At 44.9% G+C, this 24,301-nt stretch overlaps 1 protein-coding gene across 1 annotated transcript; it reads right to left on the bottom strand.

Moving 5' to 3' along the window:
• Positions 1–5,623: 5,623 nt before the first annotated feature.
• LOC123059110 (mini zinc finger protein 3-like) lies at positions 5,624–6,022 on the bottom strand. The gene has a single exon (XM_044481748.1). The coding sequence runs from the start codon at positions 6,020–6,022 to the stop codon at positions 5,732–5,734; it is 291 nt and encodes a 96-aa protein (XP_044337683.1). The 3' UTR covers positions 5,624–5,731.
• Between the last annotated feature and the right edge of the window lie 18,279 nt (positions 6,023–24,301).

Below are 24,301 nucleotides of genomic sequence, written 5' to 3'. Positions count from 1 at the left end.
CGCAGTCCCGGCTAATCGATGTAGACCGGGCTGTACGGGCGGCAGCTTGTACGCGTCCATTCACCATGTAATGTGGCACGGACGACCACCGGGCAGGACGTTGCCAGCATTTACTCCATACCCATGGTATAAACCATGTTTTATAATGAATAATTGTCCTGCATATCATAATATCCGGTCCAAAGTAATTGTTCCCTTGATAAAAACAATATATACCAAGAAACTAGATTTAGATGGATATCACCTAATGTTTTTTGTTCGGACAACGGATGATCTGTTCGTCGCGACAGAGGCGGTTTACGTGTCTGGCGACTCAATATGGTCCCGGCGGTTCAAGCAGAAACCCTCCGGGTTATTCTCTAGGTCTTTAAACGCCCGGCATGGGCGGTGCAGATGTATACGTTGCCTCCGACGCTGGTGCACGAGGACCGGATCATACCTTGGCCATGAGTCCGTTGACCTGTGTATAGCATAGCATACCGTGAAAAAAGCTTTGGATGATACTTAATTATACCAGTAAAAGTTTAGAAAAATAGCACATGATTTGTTCGTATGGCAGATGATCCATATGTAATATCCATCAATAAATTTGGGAGTGAAGCACGGCGGGAGGTGGAGCAGCCGGCTCGGGGCGAGGTCGTCGGTGGCAGCAAGGTGCACTGGCGGCTCGGAGGAGGCGAAGCGCACTGGCAGCTCGGCACAGGCAGAAGTGGCCTGACGCGGCCGCGGGGGCAGCGGAATCAGCCAGGCGTGGCTGTGGTCGAGGCCCGCGACAATCTGGCCGCAGTAGTGGTGGTGCATGAGCGGAGGCCGTGTCTTTGTTCGTTTCCGGGTGACGGTCAACTCGGTTGACTCCCGCTGGAATCCTTGTCGTGGTCTCCTTTCCTCTGGATCGGGACTCCCAGGCAGCTAAGGCCCCGGCTACACTCTGAGGCTTGTAATGATGATGCAGTCGAGGACGGGAGCAGCAGCGGTAGGTGACTCGGAGTGGCGACAGTAAGGCTGGCCCATAGCGTTGACGACGCGAGGCAGGTGACCTGTCTCGATCCTCACATCGACCGCAACAGAGATTCTGTTTCTTGGCGGAAACCTTGCGTTTTGGATCGATTCCGCATCGTACAACACACCGATCAAACAAAGAAAATCCTCCGATCTCCTGTCAAACTCAGCGACTTGCGGCGATGCCATAGCAAAAACTGATCTTTTGATTAGATTTGATGGATCGCCAAAGACGGGTGCGGTGTACTGATTCTGCAAAACCCTAAATTTCTTTCTTCTCAAAAACTTGTATATGTCGTCCGGGTTGCTTTCCATAGAGACAATGTAGATCCTTCCAAACCGGTCCTTCATCCAAAAATTTGTGAACTTCTCGATCCTTGATATAGATCCCTTCAAGAACTTAACACCACCGTGCGCAGGCCCCACGATGGGCGCCAACTGTCGTGGAATTGTCACGGCAGATGTCCTTAGTGTCAAGACTTAGTCGCGAGGCCAACGCATCTATGTGGTATCTTGAGAGGGGTTGAGTGGGACGAGAGACACGATGTTTTACCCAGGTTCGGCCCCTCACGGTGGAGGTAAAAGCCTACATCCTGCTTCATTGATATTGATGATGATGATCACGATTACAAGAGTACTCTATTTCGAGAGCTATTGTCTAAACCTAACTTGTCCAACTTGTGGAACTTGTGAATCTTGTCCCCTTTTGAGGAGCCTTGTCCCTCCTTATATATGTTGGAGGGGCGGGTTACATGTAGAGTCCTATTAGGATTAAGACTAGTCTATCTCTAATACAAACCGGATACAAGTTCAGGTCTTAGCTCCTTGTAAGATAATATTCCTCCTGCCTATCCTCTTAAACCGGCCCACCATTAAACGTGAACTGGCCTTCTGGGTCTTGGGCCTTATCATCTGTCTGTCCCGCACGCCGGATCACCAGTGAGTCATAATGACCAGGTGGGTTGCTTGTAAACCGCCAGGTCAAGGCGGGTCGCCAGTACCTCGCCAAGTGTCAGCGGGGTCTTCAGATAATCCGCCAAGTCCGGCCGGGTTAACTTCCGGCTGGTTTACACCGCCAATCATGTAAACCGCCAATCCTCTGGCGGTTTACCAATGAAACGCCTAGTCCGGGCGGGTTATACTTCCGGCTGGTTTACGCCGCGGGGTATATCCCCGACACAAGGCAAACAGTCCCCTTACCAATTTTAGGAAACAAAGTCTCAGGATTATAAAAGTTGATCTTAGGTTGCTCAAACGCAGGAGGTAGGATATCTTGAGCAGGGATTGGGGCATTCAGAGGCTCAAGAGGCTGATCAAACTGAACAGGCAAATTGAGATCAAAACCAATCTGAGGAACTGGGAGCACAAGTGGCACTATTGGTGCAAGTAGCTCAAGAGGCTCATTGTTGCTTCCACCAACATATTCTTCTGAGCTAGCACTAATATCAGGCAGCCCTAGAGAAAGGGTAATGTCACTGTTACCCTCTTCCATGACTTGATCTACAATTTGATTTTCCAACGGATCCATCAAATCATTTAGGGCAATCAGGTCCCCTGCCTGAACTGCAGGGACACTATTTTGTTGAGCTGGAGGCATAGCCCAGTGGTCCCACTCATCCTCTGCGACTTGCTCTACATGGGCTTCAATGTCATGTTCCTGATTATGGTGGTTCTGATCCTGCTGCAGGTGAATTTCTGGATTGAAAGCTACGGGAACCGAAAATAGATTATGTTGGTTTGGGTGGTGGAACTGCTCTGGGGGGCGTGGGTGTGGATTGCCATCCACAGGTATCGGATCTTCTTCTGCAGTTCCACCTCCTAAAAGTTGATCTTGAAAAATGACAACTGGACATGTCTAGGATTGACCTGACAGATTGTTTCCACCTGAAACCAAAATACTGATGGGGATGTGTGTGAGGGCATCAATTCTGACTTTGATGACAACTGCAGCATCTGAAGAATTGGTTCTATCCCAAGACAAAAGCCTACCAAAACTAGCTGTAGCATTGGATAATTCATGAAAGTTGCGCAGATCTGCTGGAAAACCCACAAGCAAGAGCCAAACATCTCTATTGAGACTGTAAATTTTCCAATTCAGACCTTCATTATGTCTCTGGAAGACCACATGCACATCATCATAAGGGAAAGGGCTCCCATTAACAAGAATATCTCTATCTGCTACACTATTAAGCCTTACAAAAGCCTGCCCAAAAGGACATCTGGTAATGGCCTTGAAACCCATACGCCTAGATAAGAGAAACTCCGAGAGAACTTCCCTGATATTGGTGAAAACGACTTCACGTTGCGGCATGGGGACCAAGGTTGCGATGGCCAAATCCTCATTGGCCGGGAGCGGGTCACGATGGAAAAATCTAACACGTGTTGGTCGACCTTCAACTTCAATGGCGTGACAGCCCGCAGGAAGGAACGGTGATGGATCAAAGGGGAAAGTGGCCATAGGATCGGGGGCGGATGGGCTCGGAACTTCGGCGGAGAAGGCTACCGGAGCAAAGGAGTTGTGCCGCAGTTGTAGAAAGCGGTGGGAATGCGAGTCGTCTGGGGTGTAGTGTGGCTGTGAAGTGGACCAAGTCAAGACGGAGATGACGAGAGGGGGATGCATGTATCCTTGACATTGGGGGCCCGCCCTAACACTTGATTTCTATTTTGGGTAGGTGCCAAAACAGGGTAGATATGCTGCTGAAAAGTGCCATCACTATGGGAAGTCGTAGTGTTAACCGTGCCCGAAAAACGGCAATTATCTTTAATATGGCCCAGGCGCCAACAACCCCTGCATCTAATACGACTGGTGCAGCTGGGCCGCAGATGGCCCACAGATAGGCACCGGATGGAAAAGTTGCCTTTTGTAGCCCCTCCAGATGTGTTGTTAGGCCCATTGGATGGCCCAGGAATTTGAAAACCCAAAGATCCCGCTCTGCCTACAGTAATGTTGTTTGGGGAAGTTAATGCAACATTGATGGCCGGCGATGATTGCGTCAATCTTGCTGAGACAGGGATCGAGCGCTGATTCTCGGGAACTTGATGTTCGCGAGGAGAGGAGAAGAATCTTGCAGATTGGGCAACATCGGCATATGATCTACGATCGCTGGAGCGATCAACCACTGTCCATTCTTGATCAAGCTCTTGTTGGTATAGACGAAACTCCTTTTGATAATCAGGACCACCATTACCCCAGAAAAGGAAACCCAAGCTCAAAAGATCATTAACAAAATTTCCCCCCTTCATGATGGCAAATCCAACTTCTTTTGAGGACACACTGAACTTGAAAGACCAATTTTGCAGACAGGAGACTTTGAAACGGGAGGCGTGACCTCCAAAGCAAGATTGCAAAATGAGACTAACGGACTCACAGTTGATACGAAGCCTGGATCTGGAAATCTCTGCCACAAAATGAACTCACGCAGCTTGCTCCCATCGAAGTGATTGACAGGAACACCAAACTGCTTCCAGATGTAAGCTTCAAAAGCCAATCCCATCTCAAACTTAAGATCTGAGAGCGCCATGGGGGAGAGCGCGATTCGGCAGATGGGGCGTGTTGTGGCCGTCAGCTGCCGGAGTAGCGGCCGACGGTTTGGTGACCGCCGCGGCCGGAGTGGCCCGCGGCGCTAGGCGAGGAGCCAGCCTCTACTGAATGCAGTTCACCATGCTCATAAAAAATGGTTCATGTTTTTTCTTAAAATGTTTATCACGCATTAGAAAATTGTTCATCATGCATTTACAAGAATGTTCATCATGTGCTTAAAGTTGTTTATAGTTTACTTAAAAATTTATCATGCATTAAAATCATTATATATATGAAAAATATTCGTTTAATTTTTAAATCAAAAAGTAAATTTAAAGAAGGACCAAAAGTAGCGAGCAGGAAATATCTAGAAACAAACAAAATTATTCCTGGAATATCCAGAAACCAACAAAATGCGTGCTGCTGGCAGTAGGCATGGACGCATGGTATAGCAATGGCAGCCTTGCCATTGCCTTGTGGAAACTAGCCGGACAGGACTTGGGAGCATGTGGGCGGGCTTTGGACCGGAGCTCAGCTACTTGCGGCGTCCACTCTTCCAATCAAAAGAGAAAAAGGTTGCGGCGTCCATCCAAAATAAGTACTCTCTATTTTATAAAAATGCTCTTATATTATATGACAGAGGGAGTACATTCTTACAGCACTAGTCTCACGGTAACACACAAGGAGGTCGGTTTCAACTTGCTAGAACATGATTAATCATCAAGCCGCCCTGCGCGCATAATATGGTCCAACTTAATTATAATCAGGAGAATGAGGAGCGTACGTGCGCGACGATGCGAGTAGCTTGGAGAAACAGCAGATTGATATATATCCCAAAGAGAAAAGGTCGTTCCTCGATGTGGTGATCTGGTGACATTGCTCCGAAATCGGTTTGATTAAAGCAAATGAGAGTAACTATAAATTTATTATTTTCAGACTCTGGAAAGTTACTGTAGTGAAGAACAAACCTCATCAAGTAAAAAGGCACAAGGGAAATCAAATTCGAATTCAAAGAAGAGGTTCATCACATCGATCGATCTACGCGGACGGGACATCCCCCGCGTATTATTCATCCACACTAATTTCATAAGATGACAAAGAAGATGAAATAAAATGCTACCAGCCGTGCATGGGCCATGCATGCTCCAGCTAGATCCAATTCACGATGAGCAAGAAGAGGCGGCAGCAGCAGCAGCAATAGGCTTCATGGCTTCAACGGCGATGTTCGTCGGCGGGGGGCGTCCGGGGAGCATGGTAGTCGACGCCGAACTCGTTGACGACCTCGCGCCTGTGGAAGTTGCGGTGGCAGCCACACGCCGCGCAGAGGAGCATGGCAGCCTCGTCGACGCCCATTAACACCGTGAACTCTTGGCAGCCGTCGACGGCGTAGCGGCCGATTCCGATGGCATGGTTGCGCTGGCACTCCCTGTACCGCACGTAGGCTGCCCCCGCGCCGTCACCTTGCTCCCCGTTGACGGCGGGCTGGTCCTGCCGAGACCCCATGTTAGGCGCGAGGTGAACGTTTGAAGGGAAAAACAAGCGGCAATAGGAATAGCTTTGCTGCCACGCCTTGGATGGATCAATGGATGGAAGGTGTCATGCTTATATAGGTGATAGTGACTACTTTGGCATTGCAAACTCATGGTTACAAAAATCCACAGTAAACCGATTCCGTGCCACGTGTCTGGGGCTTGGGGCATTTGCGCCTTAGGTTAATTTGGCACGGGGTTATACTTTGTGAAGAAGCAAAACAAACTTTGTTTTGTCTGTAGTTTTTGTTTCCTATATGGACAGTAGATAGGTTCGAACGTGTGCCAGTGACCGGTTCTATATTTAGCTCATAATCATTTCAGTAATTTACAAGGTAACTCATGGAGTGAAATCAACACGCCATTGGTTTCGTGCATGGTGCATTGAAGCCTCTTGGTTGTGTTGACGCGACACTATGTGCGGCTACAAAGCCGAGGGAACACTTTTGGTGTATATTGATTTATACTAAACTCCGATACTTTACAAATACTCCGCTCTTTTAAATTGGTTAATATATATGTGCTCGCTGTTCTAACCGTTTGTTGTATTTTCTTTATACAGTAGAATAATGAGCCTCCAGCCAACACAAAACCACCATAAGCACGTATAGTAGAGCAACTGAGTATCTCAGTTAAGTCTTTTTCCTGCGTGGCTCTGACACTGACTACATGAGCATTGCCAAAACAACTTTAGAGCAACTCGTTAACAACTTTTCAAATTTATGAACATTTATTAAATTCGTGACACTGACTACATGAGCATTGCCAGCACATGGCTTCATAAACCAATGGTAAACCATGGTAAAAAATGGGACGTTGGTTCCATGCCACGTGTTTGGGGCTTGGGGCATAGTATGTCCTAATTTGGCTCGGGGTTGTACTTCGCGGAAAAGCAAAACAAACTTTTTTTGTCTGCGTAGCTTCCGTTACTTCATGGACGGTAGATATAGGCTTGCCAGCTACGTCTCGTGCAATCAAATTGGATGGTAGATAGAGTCTCTGGGTAAGATTTCACACGATTACTTTGGAAACAAAAAACATAAGCTAGTAATCGGCCCTATATTTTTCTTGTAATCATAATGCTTTTTTTAGACGAGTAATCATATTGCTAAGTAACAAGAGGAACTCATCCAGTGAAATCACCATGGCATTCATTTCGTGTTGGAGCCTTTTGGTTGTCTTGGCGCGACACTGTGTGCGGCAACAAGTGAAGCGGACACTTTCAGTTTGTATTCACTTACACTAGCTCCATTAGTTTACGACTAATAGTGTGCTTCTCTAAACTAGTTTTTCTGCAAGAAGCTTCTTTAAACTGGCTCGTATATAGTATTGTGTGCATATTGTTTTTCTATGATGTTGCCATTTCTTCATGCGGTAGAATCATGAGCCCCCAACCAAGATGAAAACCACCATAACCACGTATTGAAGCAACTGCATTTCCCGATTTATTTTTTATTGTGTAGTATTATTTATATTTGCATATGTGTGACAGTAACTACATGGGCATTACCAGCTAGTATCTCGGTCCAGAACAAACCATTTGTTAGTATCTAGGAATATATTTGGCTTGTAATCATATCACTAAGTTAAATGTAGAGCACCTTGGTGCAACACTATATATGCGGCTACAAAGAAAAGCAAAACACTTTTGGGTTTTATTCATTTATGCCGGCTCCATTATTATAACTATCTTGCTATTTTCAAATTGGTTAGTATATAGTATTTTGTGCATCCTTGTTTTATATCATTTGTTGCCTTTTCTTCTTATAGAGTTATAGTAGATTCATGAGTTGGCCTGGCCCATTGGTGCACACATGGATCGCTAGTCACCCCTAGCACGGATTGAGCCTTTTGTTTCTTTTGCCACTACGCATGGTTTGAAAGATGTTCTCAAAGTAGAAAAATTGTTAACGAGTTGAAAAGTTTCACGGATTTAATAAATGTTCATAAATTTGAAAATTAGTCACAAATAAAAAAATATTTAAGAATTTACAGAAGTTCAAGATATTCAAAACTTGTTCGCGGATTCAAATAAATGTATAAACCTCACCCAGGGGTCACAGATCCAATGATCGCTGAAGCACTAGCACTTCGTGATGGAGTTATCTTGACAAATCTTTGCGGCTTTGCTGATGTGGTGATATGATAGAGACGAATAGTCTAGAGATCGTCTATCTCTAGAACTCTCGCTCAACGGTCGCTCTGTTGTGGCACCTGTTTTATTTCAAATTGAAGAGCTAGCGCATACTTTCAATTCCTTTGTAATTCAGCATGTAAAGAAGGAAAGTAATGGTCCAGCTCATGTGCTAAGTGTGCTTGCACTGTGACTGTTACCGAAAGTTGGCTCTCCAAGACTCCAAGTTTTCCGGTCAGCGACTTCTTAGCTGATTGCCCAACAAACGCTTATGAGCACTTCCGAGAGAATAAGATGACATATAATTTTAAGATTGACAAAGTCACCATAGACACCTCGTAGTCGACGGGAACGTCTCCTCCCACTGAATGCACATCACTGGAAATCCCGAAATAAATCCAGAAAAATACAAGCATCATGACTTGAACCCTGGTGGGTTGAGGATACCGCTGTCCTCCTAACTGTACAACCACAGGTTGGTTCGCTCATGTTTTATCAGCTGATGGTTAGTGTTGGGGCTAACTGTAAAGTGGACTTTTGTAGCACGGGGCACTGAAATACATTTTTTAACCCCTGAAGTATGGTGCTTAAAAGTTTTAACTCTTTTAGCATGGATATTGAATACGTTTGATGTACGTGGTCTAAGTACATGTTAAATTTCGGCCCAAAATAATACTCCCTCCGCCCTGAAAAGATTGTTTTACATTTGCCTAAATACAAATGTATATAGACACATTTTAGTATTAGATGCATCCGTATATAGATAAATCTACGAAAGTTTTTTGGGATAGAGGTAATATGTTGTATTATATGCTACACCAAGAATATTAAATTCCAGCCCAAAATCAACAAAAAAACAAGCTATTTTTCCATGTATCTATACTTTTCTTTTATATCTCATACATGCAAGCAAATATATTGATGAAATTGGCAAAGTTATGCTACGGCAGTGTACATGCATGCATTGAAATTTTTGGCTTTTTCCAGACCACAAAAGACCATATTTTTGACCTTCAAAATAATGGGGTGCAATGTGCCGCGCTCTTGTATACGTGCATACACTCATTGAAGAAAATATGCCCTAGAGTCAATAATAAAGTTATTATATATTTCCTTATATCATGATAAATGTTTATTATTCATGCTAAAATTATATTAACCGGAAACATAATACATGTGTGAATACATAGACAAACAGAGTGTCACTAGTATGCCTCTACTTGACTAGCTCGTTGATTAAATATGGTTATGTTTCCTAACCACAGACATGAGTTGTCATTTGATTAATGGGATCACATCATTAGGAGAATGATGTGATTGACTTGACCCATTCCGTTAGCATAGCACTTGATCGTTTAGTTTGTTGCTATTGCTTTCTTCATGACTTATACATGTTCCTATGACTATGAGATTATGCAACTCCCGTTTACCAGAGGAACACTTTGTGTGCCACCAAACGTCACAACATAACTGGGTGATTATAAAGGTGCTCTACAGGTGTCTCCGAAGGTACTTGTTGGGTCGGCATATTTCGAGATTAGGATTTGTCACTCCGATTGTCGGAGAGGTATCTCTGGGCCCTCTCGGTAATGCACATCACCTAAAGCCTTGCAAGCATTGCAACTAATGAGTTAGTTGCGAGATGATGTATTACGGAACGAGTAAAGAGACTTGCCGGTAACAAGATTGAACTAGGTATTGAGATACCGACGATTGAACCTCGGGCAAGTAACATACCGATGAGAAAGGGAACAATGTATGTTGTTATGCGGTTTGACCGATAAAGTTCTTCATAGAATATGTGGGAGCCAATATGAGCATCCAGGTTCCGCTATTGGTTATTGACCGAAGACGTGTCTCGGTCATGTCTACATTATTCTCAAACCCGTAGGGTCCGCACGCTTAAGGTTTCGATGACAGTTATATTATGAGTTTATGAGTTTTGATGTACCGAAGGAGTTCGGAGTCCCGGATGAGATCAGGGTAATGACGAGGAGTCTCGAAATGGTCGAGACATAAAGATCGATATATTGGACGACTATATTCGGACATCGGAAAGGTTCCGAGTGATTCGGGTATTTTTCGGAGTACCGGAGAGTTACGTGAATTCGCCGGGAAGTATACGGGCCTTATTGGGCCATACGGGAATAGAGGAGAGAGGGCAAAAGGAAGGAGGCGCGCGCCCCCCCCTCTGGTCCGAATTGGACAAGGGGTGCAACCCCCTTTTCCTTGTTCCTCTCCCCTCTTTCCTTCTCTCCTACTCCAACAAGGGAAGGAGGAGTCCTACTCCCGGTGGGACTAGGACTCCCCCTTGGCGCGCCCTCCTCCTAGGCCGGCCGCCTCCCCCCTTGCTCCTTTATATACAGGGGCAGGGGGCACCCCATAGACACAACAATTGATCATTGATCTCTTAGCCGTGTGCGGTGCCCCCTTCCACCATAATCCTCGATAATATTGTAGCGGTGCTTAGGCGAAGCCCTGCGACGGTAGAACATCAAGATCGTCACCATGTCGTCGTGCTAACGGAACTATTCCCCGACATTCTGCTGGACCGGAGTCCGGGGATCGTCATCGAGCTGAACGTGTGCTAGAACTCGGAGGTGTCGTAGTTTCGGTGCTTGATCGGTCGGGTCGTGAAGACGTACGACTACATCAACCGCGTTGTGCTAACGCTTTCGCTTTCGGTCTACGAGGGTACGTAGACAACACTCTCCTCTCTCGTTGCTATGCATCACCATGATCTTGCGTGTGCGTAGAATTTTTTTTTAAAATTACTACGTTCCCCAACAGTGGCATCCAAGCCTAGGTTTTATGCGTTGATGTTATGCACGAGTAGAACACAAGTGAGTTATGGGCGATATAAGTCATACTGCTTACCAGCATATCATACTTTGATTCGGCGGTATTGTTGGACGAAGCGGCCCGGACTGACATTACGCGTACGCTTACGCAAGACTGGTTCTACAGACGTGCTTTGCACACAGGTGGCTGGCGAGTGTCAGTTTCTCCAACTTTAGTTGAACCGAGTGTGGCTACGTCTGGTCCTTGCGAAGGTTAAGATAACACCAACTTGACAAACTATCGTTGTGGTTTTGAAGCGTAGGTAAGAACGGTTCTTGCGAAGCCCGTAGCAGCCGCGTAAAACTTGCAACAACAAAGTAGAGGACGTCTAACTTGTTTTTGCAGGGCATGTTGTGATGTGATATGGTCAAGACATGATGCTAAACTTTATTGTATGAGATGATCATGTATTGTAACCGAGTTATCGGCAACTGGCAGGAGCCATATGGTTGTCGCTTTATTGTATGCAATGCAATCGCGCTGTAATGCTTTAGTTTATCACTAAGCGGTAGCGATAGTCGTGGAAGCATAAGATTGGCGAGATGACAACGATGCTACGATGGAGATCAAGGTGTCACGCCGGTGACGATGGTGATCATGACGGTACTTTGGAGATGGAGATTACAAGTACAAGATGATGATGGCCATATCATATCACTTATATTGATTACATGTGATGTTTATCTTTTATGCATCTTATCTTGCTTTGATTGACGGTAGCATTATAAGATGATCCCTCACTAAATTATCAAAGTATAAGTGTTCTCCCTGAGTATGCACCGTTGCGAAAGTTCTTCGTGCTAAGAAACCACGTGATGATCAGGTGTGATAGGCTCTACGTTCAAATAGAACGGGTGCAAAACAGTTGCACACGCGGAATACTCAGGTTAAACTTGACGAGCCTAGCATATAACAGATATGGCCTCGGAACACGGAGACCGAAAGGTCGAGCGTGAATCATATAGTAGATATGATCAACATAGTGATGTTCACCATTGAAACTATTGTTGGGGAACGTAGTAATTTCAAAAAATTTCCTACGCACACGCAAGATCATGGTGATGCATAGCAACGAGAGGGGAGAGTATGATCTACGTACCCTTATAGATCGCAACGGAAGCGTTGACACAACCTAGAGGAAGTAGTCGTACGTCTTCCCGATCCAACCGATCCAAGCACCGTTACTCCGGCACCTCCGAGTTCTTAGCACACGTACAGCTCGATGACGCTCCCCGGGCTCCGATCCAGCAAAGCTTCGGGGATGAGTTCCGTCAGCACAACGGCGTGGTGACGATGATGATGTTCTACCGACGCAGGGCTTCGCCTAAGCACTACAACGATATGACCGAGGTGGAATATGGTGGAGGGGGCACCGCACACGGCTAAGGAACGATCACGAAAATCAACTTGTGTGTTCTAGGGTGCCCCCCTGCCTCCGTATATAAAGGATCCAGGGGGGGTGCGGCCGGCCTAGAGGAGGGAGAGAAGGAAAGGGGGGGCGCCGCCCCTCCCTCCTTGTCCAATTCGGACTAGGGGGAGAGGGGACGCGCGGCCTGCCCCGGCAGCCCCTTCCTCTTCTCCACTTTAGGCCCATGAGGCCCATTAACTCCCCGGGGGGTTCCGGTAACCCCCCGGTGCTCCGGTTTTATCCGAAACTTCACCGGAACGCTTCCGGTGTCCGAATATAGTCATCCAATATATCAATCTTTATGTCTCGACCATTTCGAGACTCCTCGTCATGTCCGTGAACACATCCGGAACTCCGAACAAACTTCGGTACATCAAAATGCATAAAACTCATAACAACTCTCATCGTAACTTTAAGCGTGCGGACCCTATGGTTCGAGAACAATGTAGACATGACCGAGACACATCTCCGGCAACAACCAATAGCGGGACCTGGATGCCCATATTGGCTCCTACATATTCTACGAAGATCTTTATCGGTCAGACCGCATAACAACATACGTTGTTCCCTTTGTCATCGGTATGTTACTTGCCCGAGATTCGATCGTCGGTATCCAATACCTAGTTCAATCTCGTTACCGGCAAGTCTCTTTACTCGTTGCGTAATACATCATCTCACAACTAATATATTAGTTGTAATGCTTGCAAGGCTTATGTGATGTGCATTACCGAGAGGGCCCAGAGATACCTCTCCGACAATCGGATTGACAAATCCTAATCTCGAAATACGCCAATCCAACATCTACCTTTGGAGACACCTGTAGAGCACCTTTATAATCACCCATTTACATTGTGACATTTGGTAGCACACAAAGTGTTCCTCCGGTAAACGGGAGTTGCATAATCTCATAGTCATAGGAACATGTATAAGTCATGAAGAAAGCAATAGCAACATACTAAACGATCGGGTGCTAAGCTAATGGAATGGGTCATGTCAATCAGATCATTCACCTAATGATGTGATCCCATTAATCAAATAACAACTCTTTGTTCATGGTTAGGAAACATAACCATCTTTGATTAACAAGCTAGTCAAGTAGAGGCATACTAGTGACACTCTGTTTATCTATGTATTCACACATGTATTTGTTGGGGAACGCAGTAATTTCAAAAAAATTCCTACGCACACGCAAGATCATGGTGATGCATAGAAACAAGAGGGGAGAGTGTTGTCTACGTACCCACGCAGACCAACTGCGGAAGCGTTGACACAACGTAGAGGAAGTAGTCGTATGTCTTCCCGATCCGACCGATCCAAGTACCATTACTCCGGCACCTCCGAGTTCTTAGCACACGTTCAGCTCGATGACGATCCCCGGACTTCGATCCAGCAAAGCGTCGGGGAAGAGTTCCGTCAGCACGACGGCGTGGTGACGATCTTGATGTTCTACCGTCGCAGGGCTTCGCCTAAGCACTGCTACAATATGATCGAGGTGGAATATGGTGGCAGGGGGCACCGCACACGGCTAAGGAACGATCTCAAGGATCAACTTGTGTGTCTAGAGGTGCCCACTGCCCCCGTATATAAAGGATCCAAGGGGGAGGGGCTGGCCGGCCAAGGAGGGCGCGCCAGGAGAGTCCTACTCCCTCTGGGAGTAGGATTCCCCCCCAATCCTAGTTGGAATAGGATTCCTTAAGGGGGGGGGAAGAGAGAGAGGGGGGCCGGCCACCTCTCCTAGTCCTAATAGGACTAGGGGAGGGGGAGGCGCGCGGCCACCTTGGGCTGCCCCTTTCTCCTTTCCACTAAAGCCCACTAAGGCCCATATAGCTCCTGGGGGGTTCCGGTAACCTCCCGGTACTCCGGTAAAATCCCGATTTCACCCGGAACACTTCCGATATCCAAACATAGGCTTCCAATATATCAATCTTTATGTCTCGACCATTTCGAGACTCCTCGTCATGTCCGTGATCACATCCGGGACTCCGAACTAACTTCGGTACATCAAAATGCATAAACTCATAATAACTATCATCGTAACGTTAAGCGTGCGGACCCTACAGTTCGAGAACAATGTAGACATGACTGAGACACATCTCCGGTCAATAACCAATAGAGGGACCTGGATGCCCATATTGGCTCCTACATATTCTACGAAGATCTTTATCGGTCAGACCGCATAACAATATACGTTGTTCCCTTTGTCATCGGTATGTTACTTGCCCGAGATTCGATCGTCGGTATCCAATACCTAGTTCAATATCGTTACTGGCTAGTCTCTTTACTCATTCTGTAATACATCATCCCGCAACTAACTTATTAGTTGCAATGCTTGCAAGGCTTATGTGATGTGCATTATCGAGAGGGCCCAGAGATACCTCTCCGACAATCGGAGTGACAAATCCTAATCTCGAAATACACCAACCCAACATCTACCATTGGAGACACCTGTAGAGCTCCTTTATAATCACCCAGTTACGTTGTGACGTTTGGTAGCACACAAAGTGTTCCTCCGGCAAATGGGAGTTGCATAATCTCATAGTCATAGGAACATGTATAAGTCATGAAGAAAGCAATAGCAACATACTAAGCGATCGAGTGCTAAGCTAATGGAATAGGTCATGTCAATCAGATCATTCAACTAATGATGTGACCTCGTTAATCAAATAACAACTCTTTGTTCATGGTTAGGAAACATAACCATCTTTGATTAACGAGCTAGTCAAGTAGAGGCATACTAGTGACACTTTGTTTGTCTATGTATTCACACATGTATTATGTTTCCGGTTAATACAATTCTAGCATGAATAATAAACATTTATCATGATATAAGGAAATAAATAATAACTTTATTATTGCCTCTAGGGCATATTTCCTTCAGTCTCCCACTTGCACTAGAGTCAATAATCTAGATTACACTGTAATGATTCTAACACCCATGGAGTCTTGGTGCTGATCATGCTTTGCTCGTGGAAGAGGCTTAGTCAACGGGTCTGCAACATTCAGATCCGTATGTATCTTGCAAATCTCTATGTCTCCCACCTGGACTAGATCCCGGATGGAATTGAAGCGTCTCTTGATGTGCTTGGTCCTTTTGTGAAATCTGGATTCCTTTGCCAAGGCAATTGCACCAGTATTGTCACAAAAGATTTTCATTGGACCCGATGCACTAGGTATGACACCTAGATCGGATATGAACTCCTTCATCCAGACTCCTTCGTTCGCTGCTTCCGAAGCAGCTATGTACTCCGCTTCACATGTAGATTCCGCTACGACACTTTGTTTAGAACTGCACCAACTGACAACTCCATCGTTTAATGTAAACACGTATCCGGTTTGCGATTTAGAATTGTCTGGATCAGTGTCAAAGCTTGCATCAACGTAACCTCTTACGGTGAGCTCTTTGTCACCTCCATATACGAGAAACATATCCTTAGTCCTTTTCAGGTATTTCAGGATGTTCTTGACCGCTGTCCAGTGATCCACTCCTGGATTACTTTGGTACCTCCCTGCTAAACTTATAGCAAAGCACACATCAGGTCTGGTACACAGCATTGCATACATGATAGAGCCTATGGCTGAAGCATAGGGAACATCTTTCATTTTCTCTCTATCTTCTGCAGTGGTCGGGCATTGAGTTTGACTCAACTTCACACCTTGTAACACAGGCAAGAACCCTTTCTTTGCTTGATCCATTTTGAACTTCTTCAAAATCTTGTCAAGGTATGTGCTTTGTGAAAGTTCAATTAAGCGTCTTGATCTATCTCTTTAGATCTTTATGCCTAATATGTAAGCAGCTTCACCAAGGTCTTTCATTGAAAAACTCTTATTCAAGTATCCCTTTATGCTATCCAGAAATTCTATATCATTTCCAATCAGTAATATGTCATCCACATATAATATCATAAATGCTACAGAGCTCCCACTCACTTTCTTGTAAATACAGGCTTCTCCGAAAGTCTGTATAAAACCAAATGCTTTGATCACACTATCAAAGCATTTATTCCAACTCCGAGAGGCTTGCACCAGTCCATAAATGGATCGCTGGAGCTTGCACACTTTGTTAGCTCCCTTTGGATCAACAAAACCTTCCGGTTGCATCATATACAACTCTTCTTCTAGAAATCCATTCAGGAATGCAGTTTTGACATCCATCTGCCATATTTCATAATCATGAAATGCGGCAATTGCTAACATGATTCAGACAGACTTAAGCATCGCTATGGGTGAGAAGGTCCCATCGTAGTTAACCCCTTGAACTTGTCGAAAACCCTTTGCGACAAGTCGAGCTTTGTAGACAGTAATATTACCGTCAGCGTCAGTCTTCTTCTTGAAGATCCATTTATTCTCAATCGCTTGCCGATCATCGGGCAAGTCAACCAAAGTCCATACTTTGTTCTCATACATGGATCCCATCTCAGATTTCATGGCTTCAAGCCATTTTGCGGAATCAGGGCTCACCATCGCTTCTTCATAGTTCATAGGTTCATCATGATCTAGTAGCATGATTTCCAGAACAGGATTACCGTACCACTCTGGTGCGGATCTCGCTCTGGTTGATCTACGAGGTTCAGTAGTATCTTGTCCTGAAGTTTCATGATCATCATCATTAGCTTCCTCACTAATTGGTATAGGCGTCGCAGAAACAGTTTTCTGTGATGTACTACTTTCTAATAAGGGAGCAGGTATAGTTACCTCGTCAAGTTCTACTTTCCTCCCACTCACTTCTTTCGAGAGAAACTCCTTGTCTAGAAAGGATCCATTCTTGGCAACGAATGTCTTGCCTTCGGATCTGTGATAGAATTTGTACCCAACAGTCTCCTTTGGGTATCCTATGAAGACACATTTCTCCGATTTGGGTTCGAGCTTATCAGGTTGAAGCTTTTTCACATAAGCATCGCAGCCCCAAACTTTAAGAAACGACAACTTTGGTTTCTTGCCAAACCATAGTTCATAAGGCGTCGTCTCAACGGATTTTGATGGTGCCCTATTTAACGTGAATGCGGCCGTCTCTAAAGCATAACCCCAAAATGGTAGCGGTAAATCCGTAAGAGACATCATAGATCGCACCATATCTAGTAAAGTACGATTACGACGTTCGGACACACCATTACGCTGTGGTGTTCCGGGTGGCGTGAGTTGCGAAACTATTCCACAATTTTTCAAATGTACACCAAACTCGTAACTCAAATATTCTCCTCCACGATCTGATCGTAGAAACTTTATTTCTTGTTACGATGATTTTCAACTTCACTCTGAAATTCTTTGAACTTTTCAAATGTTTCAGACTTGTGTTTCATTAAGTACATATACCCATATCTGCTTAAGTCATCTGTGAAGGTGAGAAAATAACGATATCCGCCACGAGCATCAATATTCATTGGACCACATACATTGGTATGTATGATTTCCAGCAAATCTGTTGCTCTCTCCATAGTACCGGAGAACGGTGTTTTAGTCATCTTGCCCATGAGGCACGGTTCGGAAGTACCAACTGATTCACAATCAAGTGGTTCCAAAAGTCCATCAGTATGGAGTTTCTTCATGCGCTTTACACCGATATGACCTAAACGATAGTGCCACAAATAAGTTGCACTTTCATTATCAACTCTGCATCTTTTGGCTTCAACATTATGAATATGTGTATCACTACTATCGAGATTCATCAAAAATAGACCACTCTTCAAAGGTGCATGACCATAAAAGATATTACTCATATAAATAGAACAACCATTATTCTCTGATTTAAATGAATAACCGTCTTGCATTAAACAAGATCCAGATATAATGTTCATGCTCAACGCTGGCACCAAATAACAATTATTTAGGTCTAATATTAATCCCGAAGGTAGATGTAGAGGTAGCGTGCCGACCGCGATCACATCGACTTTGGAACCGTTTCCCACGCGCATCGTCACCTCGTCCTTTGCTAGTGTTCGCTTATTCCGTAGTCCCTGTTTCGAGTTGCAAATATTAGCAACAGAACCAGTATCAAATACCCAGGTGCTACTGCCAGTTCTAGTAAGGTACACATCAATAACATGTATATCACATATACCTTTGTTCACCTTGCCATCCTTCTTATCCGCCAAATACTTGGGGCAGTTCCGCTTCCAGTGACCAGTCTGCTTGCAGTAGAAGCACTCAGTTTCAGGCTTAGGTCCAGACTTGTGTTTCTTCTCCTGAGCAGCAACTTGTTTGCTATTCTTCTTGAAGTTCCCCTTCTTCTTCCCTTTGCCCTTTTTCTTGAAACTAGTGGTCTTGCTAACCATCAACACTTGATGCTCCTTCTTGATTTCTACCTCCGCCGCTTTCAACATTGCGAAGAGCTCGGGAATAGTTTTATTCATCCCTTGCATATTATAGTTCATCACGAAGGTCTTGTAGCTTGGTGGCAGTGATTGGAGAATTCTGTCAACGACGCAATCATCTAAAAGATTAACTCCCATCTGAATCAAGTGATTATTATACCTAGATATTTTGAGTATATGCTCACTGACAGAACTGTTCTCCTCCATCTTGCAGCTATAGAACTTATTGGAGACTTCATATCTCTCAATCCGGGCATTTGCTTGAAATATTAACTTCAACTCCTGGAACATCTCATATGCTCCATGACGTTCAAAACGTCGTTGAAGTCCCGATTCTAAGCCGTAAAGCATGGCACACTGAACTATCGAGTAGTCATCAGCTTTGCTCTGCCAGACGTTCATAACATCTGGTGTTGCTCCAGCAGCAGGCCTGGCACCCAGCGGTGCTTCCAGGACGTAATTCTTCTGAGCAGCAATGAGGATAATCCTCAAGTTACGGACCCAATTCGTGTAATTGCTACCATCATCTTTCTACTTTGCTTTCTCAAGGAACGCATTAAAATTTAACGGAACAACAGCACGAGCCATCTATCTACAATCAACATAAACAAGCAAGATACTATCAGGTACTAAGTTCATGATAAGTTTAAGTTCAATTAATCAAATTATTTAAGAACTCCCACTTAGATAGACATCCCTCTAATCCTCTAAGTGATCACGTGATCCAAATCAACTAAACCATAACCGATCATCACGTGAGATGGAGTAGTTTTCAATGGTGAACTTCGTTATGTTGATCATATCTACTATATGATTCACGCTCGACCTTTCGGTCTCCGTGTTCCGAGGCCATATCTGCATATGCTAGGCTCGTCAAGTTTAACCTGAGTATTCTGCGTGTGCAAAACTGGCTTGCACCCGTTGTAGATGGACGTAGAGCTTATCACACCCGATCATCACGTGGTGTCTGGGCACGACGAACTTTGGCAACGGTGCATACTCAGGGAGAACACTTCTTGATAATTTAGTGAGAGATCATCTTATAAAGCTACCGTCAATCAAAGTAAGATAAGATGCATAAAAGGATAAACATCACATGCAATCAATATAAGTGATATGATATGGCCATCATCATCTTGTGCCTGTGATCTCCATCTACGAAGCACCGTCATGATCACCATCGTCACCGGCGCGACACCTTGATCTCCATCGTAGCATCGTTGTCGTCTCGCCAATCTTATGCTTCCACGACTATCGCTACCGCTTAGTGATAAAGTAAAGCATTATATCGCGATTGCATTGCATACAATAAAGCGACAACCATATGGCTCCTGCCAGTTGCCGATAACTCGGTTACAAAACATGATCATCTCATACAATAAAATTCAGCATCATGCCTTGACCATATCACATCACAACATGCCCTGCAAAAACAAGTTAGACGTCCTCTACTTTGTTGTTGCAAGTTTTACGTGGCTGCTACGGGCTTAAGCAAGAACCAGTCTCACCTACGCATCAAAACCACAACGATAATTTGTCAAATAGACTCCGTTTTAACCTTCACAAGGACCGGGCGTAGCCACACTTGGTTCAACTAAAGTTGGAGAGAGAGTCGCCTGCAAGCCACCTGTGTGCAAAGCACGTCAGGGGAACCGGTCTCGCGTAAGCGTACGCGTAAGGTTGGTCCGGGTCGTCTCGTCCAACAATACCGCCGAACCAAAGTATGACATGCTGGTAGGCAGTATGACTTATATCGCCCACAACTCACTTGTGTTCTACTCGTGCATATAACATCAAACCATAAAACCTAGGCTCGGATGCCACTGTTGGGGAACGCAGTAATTTCAAAAAATTTCCTACGCACACGCAAGATCATGGTGATGCATAGCAACAAGAGGGAAGAGTGTTGTCTACGTACCCACGCAGACCGACTGCGGAAGCGTTGACACAACATAGAGGAAGTAGTCGTATGTCTTCCCGATCCGACCGATCCAAGCACCGTTACTCCGGCACCTTTGAGTTCTTAGCACACGTTCAGCTCGATGACGATCCCCGGACTCCGATCCAGCAAAGCGTCGGGGAAGATTTCCGTCAGCACGACGGCGTGGTGACGATCTTGATGTTCTACCGTCGCTGGGCTTTGCCTAAGCACCGCTACAATATGATCGAGGTGGAATATGGTGGCAGGGGGCACCGCACACGGCTAAGGAACGATCTCAAGGATCAACTTGTGTGTCTAGAGGTGCCCCCTGCCCCCGTATATAAAGGATCCAAGGGGAGGGGCTGGCCGGCCAAGGAGGGCGCGCCAGGAGAGTCCTACTCCCTCTGGGAGTAGGATTCCCCCCCAATCCTAGTTGGAATAGGATTCCTTAATGGGGGGGAAGAGAGAGAGGGGGGCCGGCCACCTCTCCTAGTCCTAATAGGACTAGGGGAGGGGGGAGGCGCGCGGCCACCTTGGGCTGCCCCTTTCTCCTTTCCACTAAAGCCCACTAAGGCCCATATAGCTCCCGGGGGGTTCCGGTAACCTCCCGGTACTCCGGTAAAATCCCGATTTCACCCGGAACACTTCCGATATCCAAACATAGGCTTCCAATATATCAATCTTTATGTCTCGACCATTTCGAGACTCCTCGTCATGTCCGTGATCACATCCGGGACTCCGAACTAACTTCGGTACATCAATAATGCATAAACTCATAATAACTGTCATCGTAACGTTAAGCGTGCGGACCCTACGGTTCGAGAACAATGTAGACATGACTGAGACACATCTCCGGTCAATAACCAATAGCGGGACCTGGATGCCCATATTGGCTCCTACATATTCTACGAAGATCTTTATCGGTCAGACCGCATAACAACATACGTTGTTCCCTTTGTCATCGGTATGTTACTTGCCCGAGATTCGATCGTCGGTATCCAATACCTATTTCAATCTCGTTACTGGCAAGTCTCTTTACTCGTTCCGTAATACATCATCCCGCAACTAACTTATTAGTTGCAATGCTTGCAAGGCTTATGTGATGTGCATTACCGAGAGGGCCCAGAGATACCTCTCCGACAATCGGAGTGACAAATCCTAATCTCGAAATACGCCAACCCAACATCTACCATTGGAGACACCTGTAGAGCTCCTTTATAATCACCCAGTTACGTTGTGACGTTTGGTAGCACACAAAGTGTTCCTCCGGCAAACGGGAGTTGCATAATCTCATAGTCATAGGAACATGTATAAGTCATGAAGAAAGCAATAGCAACATACTAAACGATCGGGTGCTAAGCTAATGGAATAGGTCATGTCAATCAGATCATTCAACTAATGATGTGACCTCGTTAATCAAATAACAACTCTTTGTTCATGGTTAGGAAACATAACCATCTTTGATTAACGAGCTAGTCAAGTAGAGGCATACTAGTGACACTCTGTTTGTCTATGTATTCACACATGTATTATGTTTCCGGTTAATACAATTCTTGCATGAATAATAAACAATTATCATGATATAAGGAAATAAATAATAACTTTATTATTGCCTCTAGGGAATATTTCCTTCAGTCTCCCACTTGCACTAGAGTCAATAATCTAGATTACACAGTAATGATTCTTACACCCATGGAGTCTTGGTGCTGATCATGTTTTGCTCGTGGGAGAGGCTTAGTCAACGGGTCTGCAACGTTCAGATCCGTATGTATCTTGCAAATCTCTATGTCTCCCACCTGGACTAGATCCCGGATGGAATTGAAGCGCCTCTTGATGTGTTTGGTTCTCTTGTGAAATCTGGATTCCTTTGCCAAGGCAATAGCACCAGTATTGTCACAAAAGATTTTCATTGGACCCGATGCACTAGGTATGACACCTAGATCGGATATGAACTCCTTCATCCATACTCCTTCATTTGCTGCTTCCGAAGCAGCTATGTACTCCGCTTCACATGTAGATCCCTCTATGACGCTTTGTTTCGAACTGCACCAACTGACAGCTCTACCGTTTAATGTAAACACGTATCCGGTTTGCGATTTAGAATCGTCCGGATCAGTGTCAAAGCTTGCATCAACGTAACCTTTTACGATGAGCTCTTTGTCACCTCCATATATGAGAAACATATCCTTAGTCCTTTTCAGGTATTTCAGGATGTTCTTGACCGTTGTCCAGTGATCCACTCCTGGATTACTTTGGTACCTCCCTGCTAGACTTATAGCAAGGCACACATGAGGTCTGGTACACAGCATTGCATACATGATAGAGCCTATGGCTGAAGCATAGGGAACATCTTTCATTTTCTCTCTATCTTCTGCAGTGGTCGGGCTTTGAGTCTTACTCAATTTCACACCTTGTAACACAGGCAAGAACCCTTTCTTTGCTTGATCCATTTTGAACCTTTTCAAAACATTGTCAAGGTATGTGCTTTGTGAAAGTCCAATTAAGCGTCTTGATCTATCTCTATAGATCTTAATGCCTAATATGTAAGCAGCTTCACCGAGGTCTTTCATTGAAAAACTCTTATTCAAGTATCCCTTTATGCTATCCAGAAATTCTATATCATTTCCAATCAGTAATATGTCATCCACATATAATATCAGAAATGCTACAGAGCTCCCACTCACTTTCTTGTAAATACAGGCTTCTCCAAAAGTCTGTATAAAACCAAATGCTTTGATCACACTATCAAAGCGTTTATTCCAACTCCATGAGGCTTGCACCAGTCCATAAATGGATCGCTGGAGCTTGCACACTTTGTTAGCTCCCTTTGGATCGACAAAACCTTCTGGTTGCCTCATATACAACTCTTCATCCAGAAATCCATTCAGGAATGCAGTTTTGACATCCATCTGCCAAATTTCATAATCATAAAATGCGGCAATTGCTAACATGATTCGGATAGACTTAAGCATCGCTACGGGTGAGAAGGTCTCATCGTAGTCAATCCCTTGAACTTGCCGCAAACCTTTTGCAACAAGTCGAGCTTTGTAGATAGTAATATTACCGTCAGCGTCAGTCTTCTTCTTGAAGATCCATTTATTCTCAATCGCTTGCCGATCATCGGGCAAGTCAACCAAAGTCCATACTTTGTTGTCATACATGGATCCCATCTCAGATTTCACGGCTTCAAGCCATTTTGCGGAATCTGGGCTCACCATCGCTTCTTCATAGTTCGTAGGTTCATCATGGTCTAGTAGCATGACTTCCAGAACAGGATTGCCGTACCACTCTGGCGTGGATCTCACTCTGGTTGATCTACGAGGTTCAGTAGTATCTTGTTCTGAAGTTTCATGATCATCATCATTAGCTTCCTCACTAACTGGTGTAGGTGTCACTGAAACAGTTTTCTGTGATGCACTACTTTCCAATAAGGGAGTAGGTACAGTTGCCTCGTCAAGTTCTACTTTCCTCCCACTCACTTCTTTCAAGAGAAACTCCTTCTCCAAAAAGTTTCCGAATTTAGCAACAAAAGTCCTGCCTTCGGATCTGTGATAGAAGGTGTATCCAATAGTCTCCTTTGGATATCCTATGAAGACACATTTCTCCGATTTGGGTTCGAGCTTATCAGGTTGAAGCTTTTT

Source organism: Triticum aestivum, chromosome 3A, assembly GCF_018294505.1.
Source record: "Triticum aestivum cultivar Chinese Spring chromosome 3A, IWGSC CS RefSeq v2.1, whole genome shotgun sequence".
NCBI classification, from domain to species: Eukaryota; Viridiplantae; Streptophyta; class Magnoliopsida; order Poales; family Poaceae; genus Triticum; species Triticum aestivum.
Note: the sequence above shows the minus strand (reverse complement) of the source record. Positions and strands in the feature narration are given on the sequence as shown.

Excerpts from the sequence above, each read along its gene's own strand:
- LOC123059110 (XM_044481748.1), bottom strand. The coding sequence starts at position 6,022 with ATGGGGTCTCGGCAGGACCAGCCCGCCGTCAACGGGGAGCAAGGTGAC.